The sequence below is a fragment of the Galleria mellonella genome, unplaced genomic scaffold, assembly GCF_026898425.1.
Source record: "Galleria mellonella isolate WM207_F2 unplaced genomic scaffold, CSIRO_AGI_GalMel_v1 utg962, whole genome shotgun sequence".
NCBI lineage: Eukaryota > Metazoa > Arthropoda > Insecta > Lepidoptera > Pyralidae > Galleria > Galleria mellonella.
In genome coordinates this window covers 1,779,716-1,801,063 of record NW_026442180.1, presented here as the reverse complement: position 1 = coordinate 1,801,063, position 21,348 = coordinate 1,779,716, and the positions used below count along the sequence as shown (strand labels likewise).

The 21,348-nt window shown below is 31.6% G+C and overlaps 1 protein-coding gene across 2 annotated transcripts; it reads left to right on the top strand.

The window, feature by feature from the left end:
• Positions 1 to 27: 27 nt before the first annotated feature.
• LOC113522528 (uridine-cytidine kinase) lies at positions 28 to 20,716 on the top strand. 2 transcript variants are annotated; one of them, XM_026908239.3, is made up of 6 exons: positions 28 to 255; positions 2,619 to 2,878; positions 3,724 to 3,866; positions 5,014 to 5,111; positions 5,206 to 5,254; positions 14,202 to 20,716. In XM_026908239.3, the coding sequence occupies exons 1-6, from the start codon at positions 67 to 69 to the stop codon at positions 14,348 to 14,350; spliced, it is 888 nt and encodes a 295-aa protein (XP_026764040.2). In that variant the 5' UTR covers positions 28 to 66; the 3' UTR covers positions 14,351 to 20,716. The 2 variants fall into 2 exon arrangements, with proteins under 2 accessions (XP_026764040.2, XP_026764039.2); XM_026908238.3 differs by lacking the exon at positions 14,202 to 20,716 and adding an exon at positions 6,937 to 12,995 and having other exon boundaries at positions 29 to 255.
• Positions 20,717 to 21,348: the final 632 nt, after the last annotated feature.

The window sequence follows — 21,348 nt, the reverse complement described above, 5'->3', positions numbered from 1 at the left end:
AATCAACTGTCAGTGAGTCTAAATTGTCAACTGTCAATCCATAATTTGCGATTCAGAATTTAGCAAATGTTTAGAACGATTTCGCAACGTACTCGTGTTTTTGCGTCTCGTAATTGTTTAGTTTTAGGTGCACCATATAAATTTATATTCAGTAGCAGAATGGCGGAAAAGAGTGTGGATTTTACAAATTCAAACAATATAGAGAGCAAAACTCCATTTCTTATTGGGGTAGCTGGTGGAACTGCTAGTGGCAAGGTAACCTCAAATTTTTACAAGTTATTGATTTTTCTGCTTCGAATATAATTACGTAATTTGCCACCGAAGAAGAATTTTTACCTGATGGGTATTTTGTTTAGTGGGTCCTCTTATTTCCTTACAAAATTTTAATTTGCGAAAATTTTTATATGGAATTTAAACTACAAACAAAGGATGTTTACGAATTGTCAGTATGAATGTTGGGCTAATCTCGCGATAGTACTTTTATGGTCAGTGCTTTAGTGTCTTGTTTACTAATGCAAATTTATTACTTTACTCCTTAGGGTACCCACTGACTAAAAATTCAATCTGTTAACAACAACACCTAAGGGTATCCACGAACTCAAATTATACATTGTTATACCCAATATTAATTAATTTTGTCTTTTTATTGGAATTTAATATTTAAAAGTAAGATTTTATGATTTTATTTCGATTTATTGTGTACAAACACTATTGCAAGGTAGTAGTGCTTTTAAGTGACACACTACCTTTGGAGGAAGTATTACTTATTAATATGATGTAAATTTCTAAGAAGTAGTGAGAACATCCCAGGAAATGGTATTTCACCAGAGGGAGACTTTGTATGAAAGTCATTTGCTTGGGCACCCATTCATACTTCTACTGTAAAGCAGTTGTGTGTGCACAACTGTGTTTCGGTTTTAAGAGTGGGATATGGCAATGAATTTACTGAGTACTGAGAAATAACACCTGAGTCCTCAGGAATGGCAATGCATGGGAGGTATCATAGGCAAAACAGTATACTCTGTTATGTCCATGGTACTGCTCATGTCTATAGGCGAAGGTTACCACTTTCCATCAGGTGGGCCATCAGCTTGTTTGCCATTCTAAGTTACATAGAAAAAAATGGTTTTACTTCTGATATACCTCCTTAAGTTGATTTCCCTACATATATATTTTTTTATACTACTATGGTAGCAAACAAGCATTTGACCCGTCTGATGATAAATACCATAGCCTATGGATGTTTAGCTTCATAATTATATTGAACTACTTAATTAAAATAACTAGACAATTACCCTCTATTCATAAAAACTAAAACCTTCTACAAATCTATTTTAATTGCTACACTGTTTTGTTACTTTCATTCTAATAGGGAATTTAGTGTAAAAGTAAGAGATGAAACAATTCAATAGATAGAATAGGTTTATGAAATGTTTGACATTTTTATAAATGTGGCACAAATTTGATAATATGGACTAGTTTTGTGTCCTAATATGATGGGTGTTCCTTTTAAATGCTGGACTATCATTATGTTGATATCTTATTAATATCATAAGATAATGTAAAATTATGTTTGTTACAAGATTTTTTTTATATACAACTTAGAATGGCAAACAAGCTGATGGCCCACCTGATGGAAAGTGGTAACCATCGCCTATAGACATGAGCAGTACCGTGGACATAACAGAGTATACTGTTTCGCCCATGATGCCCATATGGGAAGAAAAGAAGAATTACTTTAAGTGGATTCCGATGCCCCCATGTGTTGCCATTCCTGAGGACTCAGGTGTTGTGTACGTGTTCCTCCGTACCCAGTAAATTCACGCCATATCCCACCCTTCAAACCGAAACACAGCCATGCAAACACAACTGCTTCACGGTAGAAACACTAATGAGACAGAGGTACCCAAGCAATTGACTTTTGTACAAAGTCTTCCTTTGTATGCTGATGCACACTGTCAAAACTACAGGAAACAGATAATTATTCATTATGGTTTTTATTCATAGTTACAATGGCATATGGTGGTTATTATGTTAATGTAAACATATATTTATCAATGTTTAACATAAATAAAGTATGTGTGCCCCAAAAAAACTGAGTTCAACTAAACCATTTATATTGACATTTAGAAAAAGTTAATAAATGTTGTAATAAAATTAAAGGATATTTTGGATCTATGTTTTAATAAATTAAAAATATTATTAAAAATACTTATTGAACAAAGCCTTAACTATAAGTAGTTATTTGGATAACAAACATGAATGGTGTTAGTTGATATTGTATGAGCTTTTTAATGACCTTGTAATTTTAAAAATAGTACAATTTAATATATATATATATATATATCACACAACACAACAGTGTTAACAGATATTTAAAAGTGCTTGTAAAAGTCTATTTGGATAAAGATAATTTGAGTTTGATTTAGAAACGAAATTATTAAATCAATTTCATAAAATTTCGATGCAACTATTCTGTAAGTATATATCATATCTATATTTATATATTTATCAGATTAGAATTGAAAGAGACAAACATAAAAAAGGACAACCAAATTGAGAAACTCCTTCTTTTTGAAGTTGGTTGAATATATATATATATGATTCATCTTTTATAGTCAACAGTATGCCAACGTATCATGGAGAAACTTGGGCAACAGCACAAAGAGCAGACAGAGCGGCGGGTGGTATGCATCAGCCAAGACTCCTTCTACCGTACCCTGGCGCCTTCAGAAAGGCTCAGGGCCGAACGGGGCCAGTTCAACTTCGATCACCCCGATGCATTTGATGATAAAAAACTCCTGTCTGTGCTTAGGGATATTCTGGCGGGAAAGAAGGTCGAGGTGCCAGAATATGACTATATCACAAATTCCATCAAGTAAGTTGTTATTATTGCTCACAGATCCGTTTATTGTTTGATGAGCTAAGGGCTTTTCACAAAATAGATCATCAGTTTACTTCTTTTTTTATACCATTTAGGTGGCAAACGAGCATACGGCCCACCTGATGGTAAGCGGTTACCGTAGCCTATGTACGCCTGCAATACCAGAGGTATTACGCGCGCGTTGCCGACCCTGAAGAAACCTCTTTACCCCTCTTTTAAAGAACCCCATGCTGTAGTCTCTTGGGAAAACCTCGGCAGGGATACCTTTTTACCATTCCTTTGTCATCCACGTGAATAATTAGTTTCTCAAAAATAAAAAAATAAGTTCAATTGTGTCAAAACTAGTTATTTCGAATTAAAACTTAAACTACTGAATTTATTTTGATAAAATTTCTATAGGATCAATATATAAAGCATATTCTTTCTGATAAAAAAAAAAAAAAAGAATTTTCCACATCAGTTTATAATTGACTGAGTTATGAGGTAACAAGTATGAAAAAATACAACGGAAGGACGAACTTGAGAAACTTCTTTTTGAAGTTACACACTCACTTGCGTCGCGACTATTGTCGACGCCCCAACCCTCCTATTTTTGGGAGAGCCTTTGTTCAGCAGTGGACAGTTACCGGCTGATATGATGATAAGTACTCTGTAATTTACGAGATAAAATAGCAACATCATAGTTATAATACATGAGAGACATTATGGGCGTCACAGCATATCCTGTGCTGTTGTTTACGTGTGTAGGCGACAGTTACCTCTTTCCAATAACCACCAGCTCGATTACCATTCTAAGTTAAATAAAAGAGCTAGAGTCAGTGTAATGTGTAATCTTGCAGCCCGCATCGTTCGCACACAATCTACCCGGCGGATGTGGTGCTAATCGAGGGCATACTTGTCTTCTACTTCCCGGAGGTGCGTGAGCTGTTCCACATGAAGCTCTTCGTCGACACGGACTCGGACACGAGGCTCGCCAGGAGAGGTAACCGCTTTTTACTTAACATTCTTAAATTACCTGATCATCGACCTGGTTTATTGTCTCAATATCCTTCTACCCTCTTTATCTATCTATATTCGCGATCAAATCACATTGGGAGTAGAGAAGTAACTATCTGTCGTCCAACTGCATGTCGAGTAGGACAAATCTTGTAAAGACCTCGACAAATCTCCGCCAGTTACGCATAATGTAATCAGCCGCAGTCTCCGCGTATCATTTAGCAAATTCGCAGCAAAATCAACAAATGTTGGTTGAACGTAATAAAATATGAACGCATGTAAGAAAACCTACACATTTGTCCTTCTCCCTTCTCTTTACCTAACACTTATTATATGAAAAAAAGAACGAATTAATTAATCTAATCAGATGAATTAATTAGTTTTTTCTTTCAACGACGTCTTTATTACTTTACTACTAGCTTTTTACTCACTACTTCTTACACGTAGATTTCAGTAGGAAAACCAATTCAAGACTAATTCTAAAAGATGTGTTAAGATAAAACAGACACCAGATTTTAAGTTATACCTTCAGAACCACAACTGTGAAGAGCGCATCTAATTTGGTGTAATAGTGTTTGCGTGATATCCGAACAAATATACAGTCAGAAAAAAAAAATTTTTAGCTTCTTTTGGTTTTATTAACACCTCTTTTATTCATTTTTTTCAAAATATCTCTCACATACATTCATAGTCTGATTACAAATTTCTTATATTACTAAGATGGGTACAAAAAAATCTTTATAAATTAAGCAAATAAGTTACTGGAATATTTTACTCTGACCCTATTTTATATCTCTCATTATCATATCAAACATTAACTGTCCACTGTACACACATAGGCCTCGCCTATAAGGAGGGGTTTTGCTATTAATTGCCACGTTTGACAGGCGGATTGGCAACCGCAGATAGCCTTTGGCGATGTTTTAAGAGGAACGCTGCTGCCCATCGTTCGACCATTAGTCGCCTTTTACGATGCCTACGGGAAAGGAGGGGGTGGCATATTTTTTATCGGCTTTTAGGGGCGCTACTACCCATTCCTCGACCAGTCGACTTAGTCTCTAGTGCCTTTTACGTCAACCACGTATCTGAATAGAACACAAAATACACACTAAAATAAAATTAAATAATTGCAGTACCACGAGACATAATGGAGCGCGGCCGTGACTTGGAGCAAGTACTTAATCAGTATATGAATTTCGTGAAACCAGCATTCGAAGAATTCTGTTTGCCGGTAAGTCTTCAAATACTGTACATGTTTTGTGTTCAAATTGTTTTTATTTACGTACCACCTATTTATGCTAATGATGCTATGATTTCTCTTGCAGACTAAGAAGTTTGCTGACGTCATCATCCCCAGGGGTGCCGACAACTTGGGTAAGTTTCTGATTACTTGTGTAGATTGTCTACGATAAAATGGCATGCCCCTCCAAAGTCCAAAGAAATGTAAATGTGTGTGTAAACATATTTACAAGGTTCCGTCCAAGGAGTATAATACTTCTCTGGCCAGACCGCTACTGAAGATATTTCCTCGTAATTAAAACAGAGCAGCAATGTCTGTATATGGTCACACACATTGAGGTAAAAAAAGTTAAAGGAGCGTGCCATGTTAACATAGACTAGTTTTTTGGGATTACTTATTTGAAATTTTAAAAAAGGAACAATTTCTTAATTGGTATATAAAAATATACTAGATAGAGGATCATTCGATCTAAGTGATAGACTCTATAGAGAATTGATAATTTAGGTAAACGATGACAAAATAAAAATTACGAGTCTCATTTCTTATAAAACATAAAAATATAGCGCAAAAGTTGAATTTATACACTCCTTTTTTTATTTGCGTTGATTTTATGCGAGTTCAATTTACACTCGGTGATTTTTTTTTTAAATAAAATCTTGTCTTTATATGTTCTTTTATATATACACGTCTTACGCCATCGTTAACAAATATGTTATAAAGTATTATACAGGGTGTAACGAATGACCGGAAAAAACGAGCGGCCTGAATAATTTTTTCCCTATCATATCTGACCAAAGTGATGTACCCCACCTGTTGATACGCGGACAATGTGGTCTGCAGTGGGTGATATATATAATCCTTACATACATATCTGTCACGATTTTCTCCCATTGGGGTAGGCAGAAACTACGGAACGCCAAATGCTTGGTTTCAAACAAGCTTCTTTCGCTTCCTCCACATTCATCAATCTTTTAATTTATAAATGTGAAAGTAAAAAAAATATCGTTTATTTGTTACCTTTTAACGACTTAACGTCTTAACTAATCACTGTTAAATGTGCTATGTGGGATGGAGGACGATATAAACTTTTTATCCCGGTCAATAAATATATCCCCGTCACGCGGACATAGTCGCGGGTAAAAATTAGTACTATTATAAATGATTTTTTTTTATACAACTTAGAATGGCAAACAAACTGACGGCCCACCTGATGGAAAGTGGTAACCGTCTCCCTGGACATTACAGAGTATACTGTTTCGCCCATGATACCCCCCATGCGTTGCCATTCCTGAGGACTCAGGTGTTATTCCTCTGTACCCTGTAAATTCACCCTGTGAATGTATCTAAACACGTTTAGTTCTTTATCACACATTCCAACTCTGTTCCTCGGGAAATGGAAATTTATTCAATTCAAATATCTTTGGATTTAAAATGTTGTTCTTTTTTCGTTACACTTTGTATAATATATTATACAAGAAGATTAGTTGTCTAAGACTTCATACAAGAGTGCATTCGACCATCAACCAGTCAAAGGAATATAAATCTTATTTCTATATGGCCGTCGTTATAAAATGGATTGCGGTTTTTCCTTTTATATCAAATCAAATGCATCGTTAAATAGTGAATTATTTATATAAAAATTTAAATTCGAGGTAAGTCAAACAAGATCATAGCCACTGCAACGAGGTCGCAAATCACATCGTGTAATACTCTATTTAAAAAAAAACTTCTTGCAGCGGCTATGCTCTTTTGTAGCTGCTAAACCGATCAGCACCTTATGCGTATGGATTATAAGATCCGTTTTCCGTTGTTGCAGTGGCTATTGATTTAATCGTTCATCATATTTGGGATATAATGTATAAGAAGAGACCGACGGCCGCCAAGATTATTCCAAATGGGACATGCAACGGGACACACGAGGACGAAGGCACCAACGGCAGGAGGATGTCTGGCAGTTCAGAGGATACGCTCAGCCGATAGTCTATGGTGATAAGAGGTATAGAGAGTGCTTGTCTATTCCTACATAACCGGATAAGTTGTAAGTTGCATTAATTTGCTATACATATGTTATATATATACATGTACTGAAGATATTTGAAGCACAAAATGTTCTCTTTTGACAACTGATTCTAATAAATATTGTGCGAAAATTTGTTACAGTGTCTGATATTTACATGGCATTGTTTTTTTTGACTGTTTCCACTATCATGATATAATGAAATAAGATATTTTACCTTATGTACATGTAGTGTACGTGTAATTTTCAATTGAATCATTAAATTAGCTTTATAATTTGATATAGTTATATAATTATAAGATTAAGCCTAATGAAATCAGTATGGAAATGCTGAATTGATTAATAAAATGCATGATATTAAAATTAAAACAATATCAACAGTCCCTGATTCATGTTTAAATTTCATAAGAAAAATGACTAAATATTTAGTAGTAAATATACTGCACAGCGTCTTCTAGTTCCAACCTAAATAAAATTTGCATTTTATGACATTTCAACTGCCGTTATATAATGAGAAAGAGTTTGCATTTTTATTACAATTTTAATATTATTTTACATTCGAAGAAAAAAATGTGTTAAATTTAAGAATGTTTGAGCACTTTTTTAATACTGGTGTCAAAACCTGCGCTATGCTGTTATATATGCGGCATTATATCATTTATTTTTTTAATCAACAGATCTGTAAAAAAAGAAAAAAACATTTCACTCTACATCCCGTATACTTTTTAATATTCTATTTTTAATATTACATAGAATGTACTCGAATTTATATTGTCTATGACACAGTATACATACACTTATGCCTCAATTTTATATTAATGTAATGTTAGTATTACGAGTAATTGTCTTTTAATAATTCAACGCATCTTTGAGATACATTGTGTATAAAACTATTTTATAATTTAGTGAGAAAACAGTAAACACGTTTGATTTGACGTTTTGAATGATAAGAATTAATCTTATCTGTTTCGGCTTTACTCGGGTGTTTTCGGGATTGCTCGACTAATTTCAGACTCCATTTCTATAAGCCATCTGTCACGTGTAGCACAACAAATTATCTTTTTATGAATAACGGCACTTAACCGAGTCCGAAAAAAGTCCGGCAAATCCGAATTTATTATTCGATTCCGAATATATCGACTTTGACCACGTATTTATAATGCGTGATCAATATAAATTATTGTAATTTTCACTTGATTAATTTTACTTTAAGAATTCTCAATATTAAATGTACTAAATAGTTGACAGGAAGAATTTTCAGACAAACCCATAAGCGATTTATTTTATTACTTTTTTTCATACAACATTGTATATGATAGAGAAATATTAATGTGATACAAATTAGTCAGTTCTGCCTAACCTGTAAGGATACAGACGTGAATATATATGTATAAATGGTAGTGATATTGTATAGAGATATAATATTACGAGACTTGAGATATTTTACCTATTTATCTCAAATGTGCGTGAAAGCTGAATTATCGCTAATATTCAGGTATACCTGATATATATTGTATACTTATTAATTCAAGTAATCCATTTACTTCCCAATGTATTTTTACGTATTATTTTATATTATCTAGCGTAGTTGTTTAATTCTTTATCTATTTATAAGGCTGATGTTTTCAGGGAGAGTAGTTTTAAGAATTTTAAACGGAATTCTAGGAGTTCTTAATTCAAATATTTTTTTTTATATTTATTGCCTTATAACCCGGTCAGTTGTAAACCGATTTGAATTTTTTTTTTTTTATTTTAAAAGATATACTTACAGATTGGTACCATAGTAATTTTATCAAATCGCTTCAATAGTTTAGTTTTTAAATCAGAGTAACTGGTATTGCCATAACTGAAGACGGTTTTTTTTTTCTAGAACACAATCTTATTATAGATCATAGCTTACTAACTAGTGATATGGTATTTGACTACAAACATATGTATTGTATTTATTTATATCGGCTTTGCTCACTTTTTAGATTCGGGAATTCCCGACTAGTTTCGAATTCGATAGCTCTTATTTATGAGCACATTCCACGGCTGTGTAGCGAGCAGCACTGCGCGACCATTACAGTTCAAAACTAGTCGAACATCTCTGAACTTGAAACGTGAGTAAAGCGGACATAACTTATAACAATACCTACAGTTATTATTCAACAATACATATATATGGTTTTAATAATCATGAAATTAACAATTTTAAAATATATTACATAATAAATAAAATTTTTAAAGTTAAAAATGATTACGTAAACTTAATGGGGTAGGGTTTAAAAGTTATGTATATCAGTGACATAGATCCTATATAAATGATTTTAATTTAATGAACAATGAAATACGCTAAAGTTTATTTATCATTTTGGTTGTTGTTATCCAAATAGTTGAACTGGTAAGTTATTTAATTTTTAACTTTACCCATTTGTATCCCAAACAGCATTTTTTTTTAATTCGATCGTCAAGTACCTTATCACTAAATGTGTAAGATTAGCACCGAGTTTACATTTTCCTTTATTAGCACAAATATTATCTATAACAAATGTATTTTTAAGAAAGTACGATGTATTTTTTTTTTCAATTAAAATTATTTTATCTATAATTGTTTACACAAAAAAATAGTAGTTGTGAAGCGATATTTTATCTATTTTTGTTTTTTTTTTTTTATATTGCACATATTTTAATATGTCAAGTATAAATAAAAAAAAGTATAAATAAAAGTTTAGTAAATAGAAACTAGCTTAGCCGACGTGTAATAGGATGTAAATCCTATTATCGTATGCAAAAGGCTGCATACACACGTACGATTTCATAATTAAGTTTCCGTATTAGAATTCTGACAATTTGAAAATCGAATGCACACATTTTGAAATGTTTTATGTAATTCTCAATTCTGTTAACGGCACCGTAATTAAAAACTGTGCATATTCAAATAGAATAAAAGAAAAATATAATATATATTATAAACTATAAAATATAAAAATATGTAGGAAAATAGAAACAAATATTTTTTTCTTGGGTTTGTGCTGTTGTGGCATGTTAAGATGGTGACAATTTTCAATTGCATTAACAGTCACTAGTGAGATTTTTTTTTCTATATATTTTTGTTGCACAATAAAACTTTGTACAAGTGGCGAGCTTTATGCCATATGGCATTCTCTATATTGTATATATTTCCTATTTTATATATATTCTCTAATTATCTCACTAGTGACGCCAGCGGGTTGGCAACCGCAGTTAGGCTTTCGTGATGTTTTAAAAGTTACTGCCCATTTCTCACCCTCCTTAGTCGTCTCATACTACACTCACAGAAAAGGAAGGTGTGGTCCATTCTTTCAGACAGAATAGCTTCCTACACGTACGGAATCTGATAGTCTACCGAATATGGAAAATATACGATAGTTTCAACATATCAAGCGTAATTATAGTTGAAGTCCATGTATTACTTTATATTCGACACGTATATTATATTCGTAAATATGTCCAGCTAGTGTTCTTAGCGTTTGAGTTACAGCTTCGTACCTGTTTTGAAATTATCAACCACTCTGCAGGAATGTAGAATATTTTACGATAAAGTATATATCACTGAGTTAAAAAAGCAAAGCTTCACTTTACTCGAAATATTATTAAAATATCTATTGAATGAAGACAACATATTGTGGTCTATTAAATTTAAAAAGTATAGCCATCGTCATTATGTCAATTTAATTTTATAGTCTGTAGCTGGTGCCCGAATAACTTTTTTATTCAGACTATGTCGAAGGTTTAGGCGCGAAAATTATTACATGATACTGCAGTATCTATGGTATACTTAATGCGCTACATATTCATGTATAATGATTAAGGATTATTGTTTAATTAATTATTAATTTTAGTTTAAATATAGGCATAATAACCTCACAATGCAATCGTTATTTTGTGGTAGAATATTGTGAAAATAATGAATTATTTGAATGAGAATGAATTCAAATTTTGAATAATTATATCTTAAAAAAGAAAACGAGCATCTACGGTATGACTGTACATAATGTTTTTTAATAATTTTACGTTGTGCGTACATATTTTTGGTTAAAATGTAGTGAATTTCAAGACAAGTTCCAAATAAAATATGTTTATTACAGACTGATTCAAACTACAAAGACTAATTGCTTTCCCCAAATTGTATCATTTAGTGAAAACTTAGAAGCCATGTACCAATAATGAAAAATAAAGGGCATCTGTTACCATAGACATCTTTATCTCGTGTACCCATCTTACACTAAATTAATCTTCAACTATTTATTTGTATTTATATATTCTACAATATTTCCGACTAAGAAATCTGTAAGCATTCATCGATCTTTTATATAACTGTACTAGATTTTTATTTCGTAATTTTTAATTGTACTTCACTCGCTGTTCATACAAGTCTACGATTGTTATTTCATTCATTCTTTTATTGTCAATTCATGACATTCATTCTTTCATAAAATATTTACTAACAATTATTAGAAAAAACAGTTTTTCAAGTACAAATGTCACATGTCAAAAAAAAAAGGAAAAAAGAGAAAATTTTTATTCAAGTGAGATACAGTTGCATAAAGTACAATTTACAATTTTAACAATTTATATTGAACGAGAAAAAAGTCTGCATTACCATCAGTCCCCAAACTAGACCAGACCTGTATCTTGGGGACTATAAAAAAAAGTTTGGCCATTTGTACTACTCACTACTACTACTACTTACTATTACTACTTACTACTACCACCACTTACTACTACTACCACTTACTAATACTACTTTCTACTACTGCTACAAAATATGTAATTGTCTATTGCTTATTACAGTACTCAAATTATGGAGATACAGATGCCCTGTTAAATTCCAATCATTGATCATGTGATAAATCGTAGTAGTGATCGTGAAAAAAATATATAAGGATGACTAGAAAAAAAAATGTCATGTTAGTGTTGTAATTAATTTGATTTATTGTCTAATATAATTGATAGATAGTGGAGATTCTTTTTATATTCCTGGATTTTGTATAGTGTAATTCAGCAAAGTCTCTCAAAACTGTTATATGTTGTAATTAATTCTGTTTTAGGACGTTTTTTATTTGCATTTACACAAATTTGTTTTAGAATGTAAAAAAGCCACAAAATATTTTTAACAACATTCATTCATACTTATATCAAAAGAGATCAACAGTACGTTTTAAAATTCAATAAATGAATTTTTAATGAATTTTAATGTGCAATATCCGTTTTTTATAATACGAGACTTATTTACATTTTGTGACTTTTTATTTTATGATTTCTAATCAGCTCACCTAGGTAAATGGCAAACGAATTTATCGATTAAATAGTTTCGGTTGACAATAACATGATAAAGAACGAAAACCAATGAGCTCCCTATCGAGGTTTTCCCTAGATACTACAGTACGGGGTTCTCCAAAAAGAGTGTATTAAGGGTCGGTAACGCGCACGTAACATCCCTAGTGTTGCAGGCGTCCATAGACTACAGTAATTGTTTATCATTAGACGGGCCATAGACTTAGTGTATATTTTATAATATAAGAGACTGGTTGTAGGCATGTTTGCTATTGTGGTATTAAAAAAGACAATGCATTGCCTTTTAATTCAATCTCATAGATTCGGTAGCGACAATGTTTGTATCGATAGAATCGTTTGCCACTTCTCCAAGGAGGCAGAGTTTTGTACTGATTAAGAATTGTTACGGTTTACAACAACATTGCACAATATTCTTTAACGTTTTAGTAACAATTATATATTATGTATTATTCCCCGTATTATGATATAAAGCATTTCTTTAATGAATTTATATTATTGTGAATTTTAATTGAATAAGTAAATAAAGTGTTTGCTACATTGCTACGCATTTTTATTTACAATGTCTACTTATAATTTCATTATTAATTCACCAATTATATTTTTCACTAGTATTACTGTATTCCGCGGTTTTTCCCGCGTAAAACAGTATATGAAGTATCCTGTCTGCTAAGTTAGGTTATAACCCACCCATGTACCAACGATTTTAATAAAATTTGTCACAAAAATATGGTAAATATACTATTTGTATATAGAATATTTTATTTGTTTTATTAAAAAAAAACAAACAACTAGAAAATTTCATAATAAAAAAAAAAAATAAAACTATTTGAAGATATTAAAAAAATCTTTCATCCACAAGGAATTTGGTATATCTTAGAATAAGTATTCTCATGTTCTTACATTCACCACATTACAAATTTCAACAAATACCTCTGTCTAACCCATCATGGGATATACTTGTGTGATATTTATCTATGCTTAATTCTTTGGCTAACATAGATTTACAAAATAATAATGTTTTTCTTATACAACTTAGAATGGCAAAGAAGCTGACGGCCCACCTGATGGAAAGTAGTAACCGTCGGCTGTAAGCATGCAATTACAGCTATTTTGTAGTAGAAACATTAGTGGCACAAAATAATCCAAGCAAGCCAATGTTTATAACAATAAACATTGGCTTGCTTGGGTTATTTTGTTTATTTGGGTTGCTTGGGTTATTTTTAACAAAATGAACAGCTAAAAGAGTTTGAATTAAATATTACATAAATAATAAAAAGGATACGTCATAAAGCTGGTAGAGAATATCATATAGCAATAATCTCGTCATTTGTACAAATTTTATTGTGCAAAAAAATATACAAATCATACGAGAAGTGAAATAAAATACTCTTATGTTATATTTATTACTTCATAGGTTACAGACAGAAGGTAATTAAAATGGAGAGTGGTTCAGTTTACAGAGGAGGAGAAAGGATTGTTAGTAATGGGGATTAGGAGCCCCATTGCTAGCAATACATCCTGTCAGGTCTAACTCCTCGCGGTTCCATCTAGAATCCATCATGCTTAGTTCCAAATGAATTCATCACTATGGGCTAACTGATCTGCCTTTTTATCCTTACTTTTCCCTCCTCACTGTTGCTCCGCCAGCGTATACCGTTAGCGCAAGCGGGATTGCCTTTTCATTATCATCCATTTAAAAAAAAGTCCAGGTAAAATCTATTTAATTTTTTTTTAAATCGTTTCAGTGGCCATTGATCTCATTGTGCAACATATATCGGAGTACCTGAAGCGGAGTCTCGTAGACAAGTCGCTGACAGCGCACGAGTACGCTGGACTCTCCTCATCCGTGCCGAGCAGCCCACAGCGCAGCGGGAAGAGCGGCAGACCGCATTAGGAACCACTCATATATATTGGCTATATCTCATACTAGAACGGTACAGTGGTGGCCCAAGTCCTTTATTACACTATCAAAATATAGGTTTAATTATGTAAATCGTAGGTGCACGTAATGCCCGCGGTTTTTCAGGTGTTAATAGGCTACGGTAACTGATTACCATCATGTGGGCTGTATGCTAGCTTGACTCTTTAGTGGTATAATAAAAACAATTTATGAAGTTTTTAACGCACACTTAATATGAGCAAAAATTTAAAATTATCTTCTATGGCTTAGAAATAGTCTAGTGAGATTATTTTTCATACGTATCTTGTTTTTGTTATATTAGGTACACACGTATAGTTATAAATATGTGATAGTGTAATAAACCTAATGAAAACGGACTGCCGCTTGCAGATAGAAAAAATATGTTTGAGAATAATAGACACGGACATGGTAAATCTCGGACGATGTCACTTGTGTTCGCAGCACCAAAATTTTAGGTAATCTTGCGGACCAAACAAATTACACCTATTTTTTTTAGAAAAACGTGTTAAGAACGATTTCTAATAAAAATATGGATACATCCACGTCCTGCACATGCCGGGTTTAATTCGCTTTATAAAAAGGTTAAACAAAATGGCGGGAAGGCACATTCACATTAATCATAATAGTATAACCACAGAGTATAATAATAATATAACCAGAGACTATATAAAACAAATGTGTCCTGATTAACGCAAAATTGGCTGTTTTAAAATTTTTTGTTGAAGTCGTGCCTTCCCATGCTTGTCTATGGGTTTGATACAATTGTCTAATTGCACTGGTTTCCAAGTTTCCAACAGCTCAAATTGGAGTACAAAGGATGTACAAATAAAAAAAAAATCTTTTCCCCCTATTTTTCAAAGATTAGGAATTATTTAACTTGTAATTTGTAACATATCCATAGAATGTTACCTAGTAACGACTAGTCAATCGGAATTAAATTTATATATTTGGAACTTTTGCTTAATGGCATAAGTACTTATTCTAGATAAATTTGTCTATATTTCCTATTTATATTTAAGCGTTTATTGAATATTAGTATATAGAATGATAATTGCTACACCTTTAATTGTATATATTTTCCATAATATCTATAAGTACTTATATAAAAAAAAAAAAAACTTTCTAGAGATATCTTTAGCTTTTGAATCAAATGTTACGGTGCTATTCACCGTATTTATTTTAATAGTGGTGCTGCTTTTCATGTAATTTTCTCGTGATTGTAGTGTTATGTAGTTTAACCAATCTTGAGTAATTGTAAATAAAAAATGAATAGGGAAATTTAATTATTAGTAGTAGCTATTCATCTATAAAACAATACTAAACTTACATACGACGTACATCATAGAATGTTCTAGTAATTATCTATATAATAGGTTGCATATAATTAAACGAGTTATTCTCAGTTCCGAATTATCTCCATAGACAATGTAGACAGTATCTAGGGACAGTATCTACACAGGGCGAAATCAAACTCTTAGTAACTTTTTAAACCCGTACTCTATCAGTGAACTGGCCATCTAGACGAGTGGCAACCGAATTCATCTATGGAATCAACATCATTAACGAGTTTGTAAGAAAGAGATAGCAACGTCAGATGTCTCATTCCAACTCATGAGCCCGCTTTCGGTTACGATTCCATCGATGAATTCGTTTGCTACTTATCTAGGAGGCTTGAACTTTTATTCCCAAATGCTCGTAAACGAAAAATAATTTAAAGTAACCCTTAAGTCGATAGCTTTATGCACTTTTAAATATGGGTACTTCAAAATGTTTTCACATTTTTTACTCATGATGCATCAGAAAAAATGTTGTTTTACTGGTAAAATACTTAACATGTTGCTAATAATTTGTAATTTAACTCATAACTAGAAAAAAAAAATGTATTTAAAATTTGGTAATATGTTTTCACAATTAGTTATATAGTTACCGTTCCTCCTGAAGCAACTTATAGCTATAGATGTTAGGAAATTTATAATGTTTTGATAAATTATGTAGTTACGTTACCTATACTTTTTTATTTCAAGTATTTATTTAAAGTCATATTTAAACATTTTATAGTATAGAATAATAAGTGGAGGCATATATTATATTTTTAGAGAATTTGGGCTGTTAAAATGTCTAGTGAATGAATTTTTATTAGGGTTTTTACACTTTACGAGTAGTTCCACAATATACTAGTCAAAGTTTTTGCGGATTTGCTTAAAAAGTCTTATAAATTATTTTAAAGTATATTTTTTTATAAAAATTTTATTTGTTTGACAATGTTATAATTGGTTATATGTTATAAGAATGGATTTAACTTAGACAATTGTCAAAAATGAGACAATGATACTAAAGTAATGTACGAATTCTCTACATCATTTTTATATTATTATTTCAAATAATTATATTGAAATAAAACTCGACCCACTAAGGGTTGGTTTATTTCTGCTAAACTACGATAAATGTATGCTGTGGTATGTATATTAAGATAAAACTATCCTAAGCATATCCAATACACACACATTTGCCTGTATTTATTACAATAGAATTTAATTAAAATTGAAACAAACAAATAATTGGACGATATAGGCCTCTCCCATAAGGAGTAAGGGTGGGTAATAGAGTGAACGCTCAATATAAACAAACTCTATAAGCAACATTCTTTATATTTTTCCCAGCTTAGTTAGTAAAAGAAATAAGTAAAAATATTTTCCAGTCGGTAAGTATTTTTATACTCCTTTTTTTTCGGTAAGTATTTTGAATTTTGAATTTCCTATAAGCAATTTTACCTAATAAGATTTGTTTTTATTGAAATTGGTTCAAATTATTTGTTTATATAGAGCGTTCACTGTATATAGCATTATCTATACATTGTAGTTACAATGTCTATACATATATTGGTGCAATAACCAATACATAATATAGAAAAAAAGAAAGAAGAAGAAAATAATAGAAAACAGTTTTACATTTAATTCTTTTGAATCAAACTACAGTGACGTCCCCTATAGATTACATTATTTTTGTATGAAACGTTTGGAGTGTGACAATTGGCATTATAGTAACATGCCTCATCCTTCTATCCACATTTCTCAATTAATCTATAAATGTCGAGTCGATGTAGCTACGGTCAGCATCAAAAGTCTATGAACGCTTTAAGATTATCAAAATCTCTGTGCTCCGTCGTACACATATCTTATTATGCACATTCGACTAATTTGAACATTATACGATGCTCATTAAATTCTAGCTCTAATTTTATTAACATACTATGTACGCAGACATGTTTACGGGTTTTAAAAAACAGTGAGTATTTATCAACTTTTGATGCTAACTGTACGATTCACAGACTACATTCTTAAACTGGATACGGCTTTTACAATATTATTACATAGACAGTAATTTGCATAGTGACAATGTTCGTGTCGTGTTTTATTTCTTTTGTAAATTACAGTCACTGAATGTATTATATAGTGCATCTTTCTATGAACATTGTTCAGTCGAGTTATTGTGAAATTGTATTTACTCACAAGATCGTCATTGCCATAAAATACATTACGTTTTCCTGCAAAATGTTTAAATTTATTATACGAATATTATTTAAATATACAAATTAATCTTCATCAAAGAAAAAGTATTAAAGTTAGATTTACTCGATTCTACGAGCCCAAATGATGCTCAAACTAAAGATCGTATAAGGTTATGGATTATATGACACATGTATTAATCTTAATGAAATAAATAAATAAATTATTATTAATATTATTATATAAAAAGTACTGTATAATATATATTAAATATCCTGAAGCTTGTGAAAAGCACAATGATAAGTTAATTGAGCAAGTAATCACTACTATAAACCCCATCTTTGCAACGCGTATTTCAATTGTAGGCCATAGACAACGGATCGATTCTAAGACGCCATTTCTCTAAACTTATTTTTTAATCTAATATTTTAATTTGATAATTTTGCCAAATTGTTATTTACCACTATAAACTAAAATTATAATAAATTTGATTTGAATCTATAGTAACTGCTTCATATTGATTTTTACTATAAAAATTTCGCTGTGATATCAATCAATTAACCTATTTCTAAAATTGAAATTTCAATTGGAGAATTGGTGTCTCAGAAACGTCACAAATGTATATATTAAGTAGTTATAGTTATATGATACATAATTTATAACTATACACTGTCTTGCAATATTTCATTTTATTATAACGTAAAGTTTTAAGTATAATATTGTTAGAATTCGAGTGATCACTTGAGATAAATTAACAACTATGCGCACATTTATTTATTAGATAAGATGGATAAGTTGGTAGTGCCTATGTTTTATATGTTATATTATCATCGTGTTGAATTTTTGTGATTTTGATGTTGTTTGAAAGTCTGTTTATTGTTGATAGAGTTTTATTTATTAAATGTTTATTTTTTAATGTATTTATTAAAAAAAAATTGTGCCTGCTTCATTATGCCAAAGAATTTATTAAGTTATTTTTGTTTCCATTATATATATTAATAGTTCTAGCGTTCACTGTTCATACAATTATTTGAAAAATTATAAAAGATTACCAACGTCCTCTCACGTGAACTATTGCAATTGATAAATTCGAAACGGATGTTTTGTAATAGTGAAATATGTGTCTCTAATCGTGACAATAAAAAGTACCAGTGTCTGAGACGCGAGTTCAAACTGAATCCCTTTTAATTATTTCAATTAAAAATGTATGAATAATGATCTATCTAGCACAGGGGTCGGCAACCTTTTGACTCAGTAGAGTAAAAAATTACAATTTATAAATTTCAAAGTTTTTAATGAGCCACAAAATTTTTTGCCAATAATAAAAAGTTGCATATGTAAAGTTTGGTGCCTATTCCGTGTTAATCGATCAGAACGATTTATAATTTTTTTTTTATTAAATAAATATTTGTCTATGGAACTATGGAGCCGCAGCTTCACATCGAAAGAGCCGTATGTAGCTTACAAGCCTCAGGTGCCAACCCCTAACCTAGCATTATGAACAAAAGGCCATAATTTTAATGCTATAAATATACCTATCTAAAATAACAGTAGCGAGATATATAAACATCAGGGGGGGCCTACCATGAAATGAAATTCCGAAGTTTCGGTCTCAATATCGTGTTCTCGTTCATACCTAATACGGCGCAGTAAATGGAGCTTAACATTTCGTTCCTCATAAATCCTACCATAAAAGTTCAAAGGATATTAATATTTTAATATTTTTAAACGGTAAGTATTATGTAATTTTACATCAAATTTGTGTTTCGTTCGGCTCCGAAATTTCGGAAAACATTTTTATGGTAGGCCTTAAAGTTTTAAGATAAAAGTAGATATTCGTTTCAATATATTTTGTAATACTTTTACCTAGCAAATTAAATAAAATCAAATAAGGCTTCTTAGCTAACTAGGGCTACATGCATTCGTTGCTTCAATCAATGCCTTGCTAGTAAGCAGTAAATATATGACGTATTTCAACTTTCATTGTAAATTTTACCAATTGTGAAAGTAAACATAGTAGGGAACCCTATGAGCACTTTTTTTTTTAATTTGCCTTTTTTGATGGGCGAAAATGGTATAATAACCCCGCCTGCGCCTACGGGATACGCTGGCGGAGCACCAGTGAAGGGTGATCGATGAGAATGAAAACAGGCCAGTTAGCTCATCATGATGAATTCATTAGGAATTAACCATGATAGTTTCCAGGGAGAACCGGGATATCGATCAAATATATAAAATTATCTTTACAATTTGCTCTCCTATTATATCATGACGACAAAATTGTGCTACGCATATTGTACTATTGTTGTACCAGGTTGTCTGTAAGAGATTGCTTTTAGCGATAAGGCCTCCTTTTGTATATGCACATTCTGTATAAATACTCCTTGTATACATCTCTACTGTGCGCAATAAAGAGTTATATAGACTATACTACGGTAATTATAAAGATGTTCACTCCGGTCTTATTCGTATGCGGCGGCTTTAGAATAAAATAGAGACTACGCCAGGGGGTGAATTAGAAGGCATTGATCTCCCTTCCCTATTATGCGCGCCCCGCAGATATAAAATCTTCTCAGGTAGCAATTATTCCTAATATTGACGTCGATTTTCAGTCGGCGACCCTAAAATGGTTTAAAAGTGACGTCTTATTTGTATTGCAGACGTCACCTTGCTCCGTGCGCCCTCTAGTGTTACACTACGGAGCATCGCGTACGAATTCTGTAGACTTTAATATATTGTTACTCATCTCTGTATTTCAATAGACACTTAGTTTGCTTACCCAAGTTGTACAAAAAAAAATGCTATTTTAAATAATAAAGCTATTTTCTTTTAACACGTCTTTGAATTTATAGTGTTTAGACGAAATCATGTTTTTACTAAAATAAATTTAAAATCGTCATGTTACTAATACAGTAACATACTGCTATTGATTAATGAAATGTATTCCTTAAAGCTGGTGTTAATATTCATAGATTAATATTTTAGACTAAAAATTTTTGAGAGTACTAAACCTAGAAAAAAGATTATCAAATTGCCAAACCTAAAAAAATTACAACTCTTGAAAAAAAAATCTATATCTGTACAAATGGTGTAAGGGACAGGTTGGCAAAAACTGAAACTGAAATCAGATCATTATTCTAAACTTAAAACCGGTGAAAATTCTTTTCGGAAAACTTCGAATTATTTTTTGTTCTTTTTTTAAATTTTGTAATCTATGATATTATGTTATAATATAAAGAAATAATAATATTGTATAGTGAAAAACGTATTAAAATTCTACTGCGACGCACGGAATCAGCTGTGTGAGATCAACGGTACAAGCGTACGTAATTACCTATGAAGAAGCGCCATTGGCCGCTCGATATCTACGTGTGGATCGTAAAATTTCAAATATATTGCGCGGCGTTAAAATTATCCTTAATAATATGGCTATGGTGCATTTCCGGTGGGAAAATAATCTGCCAT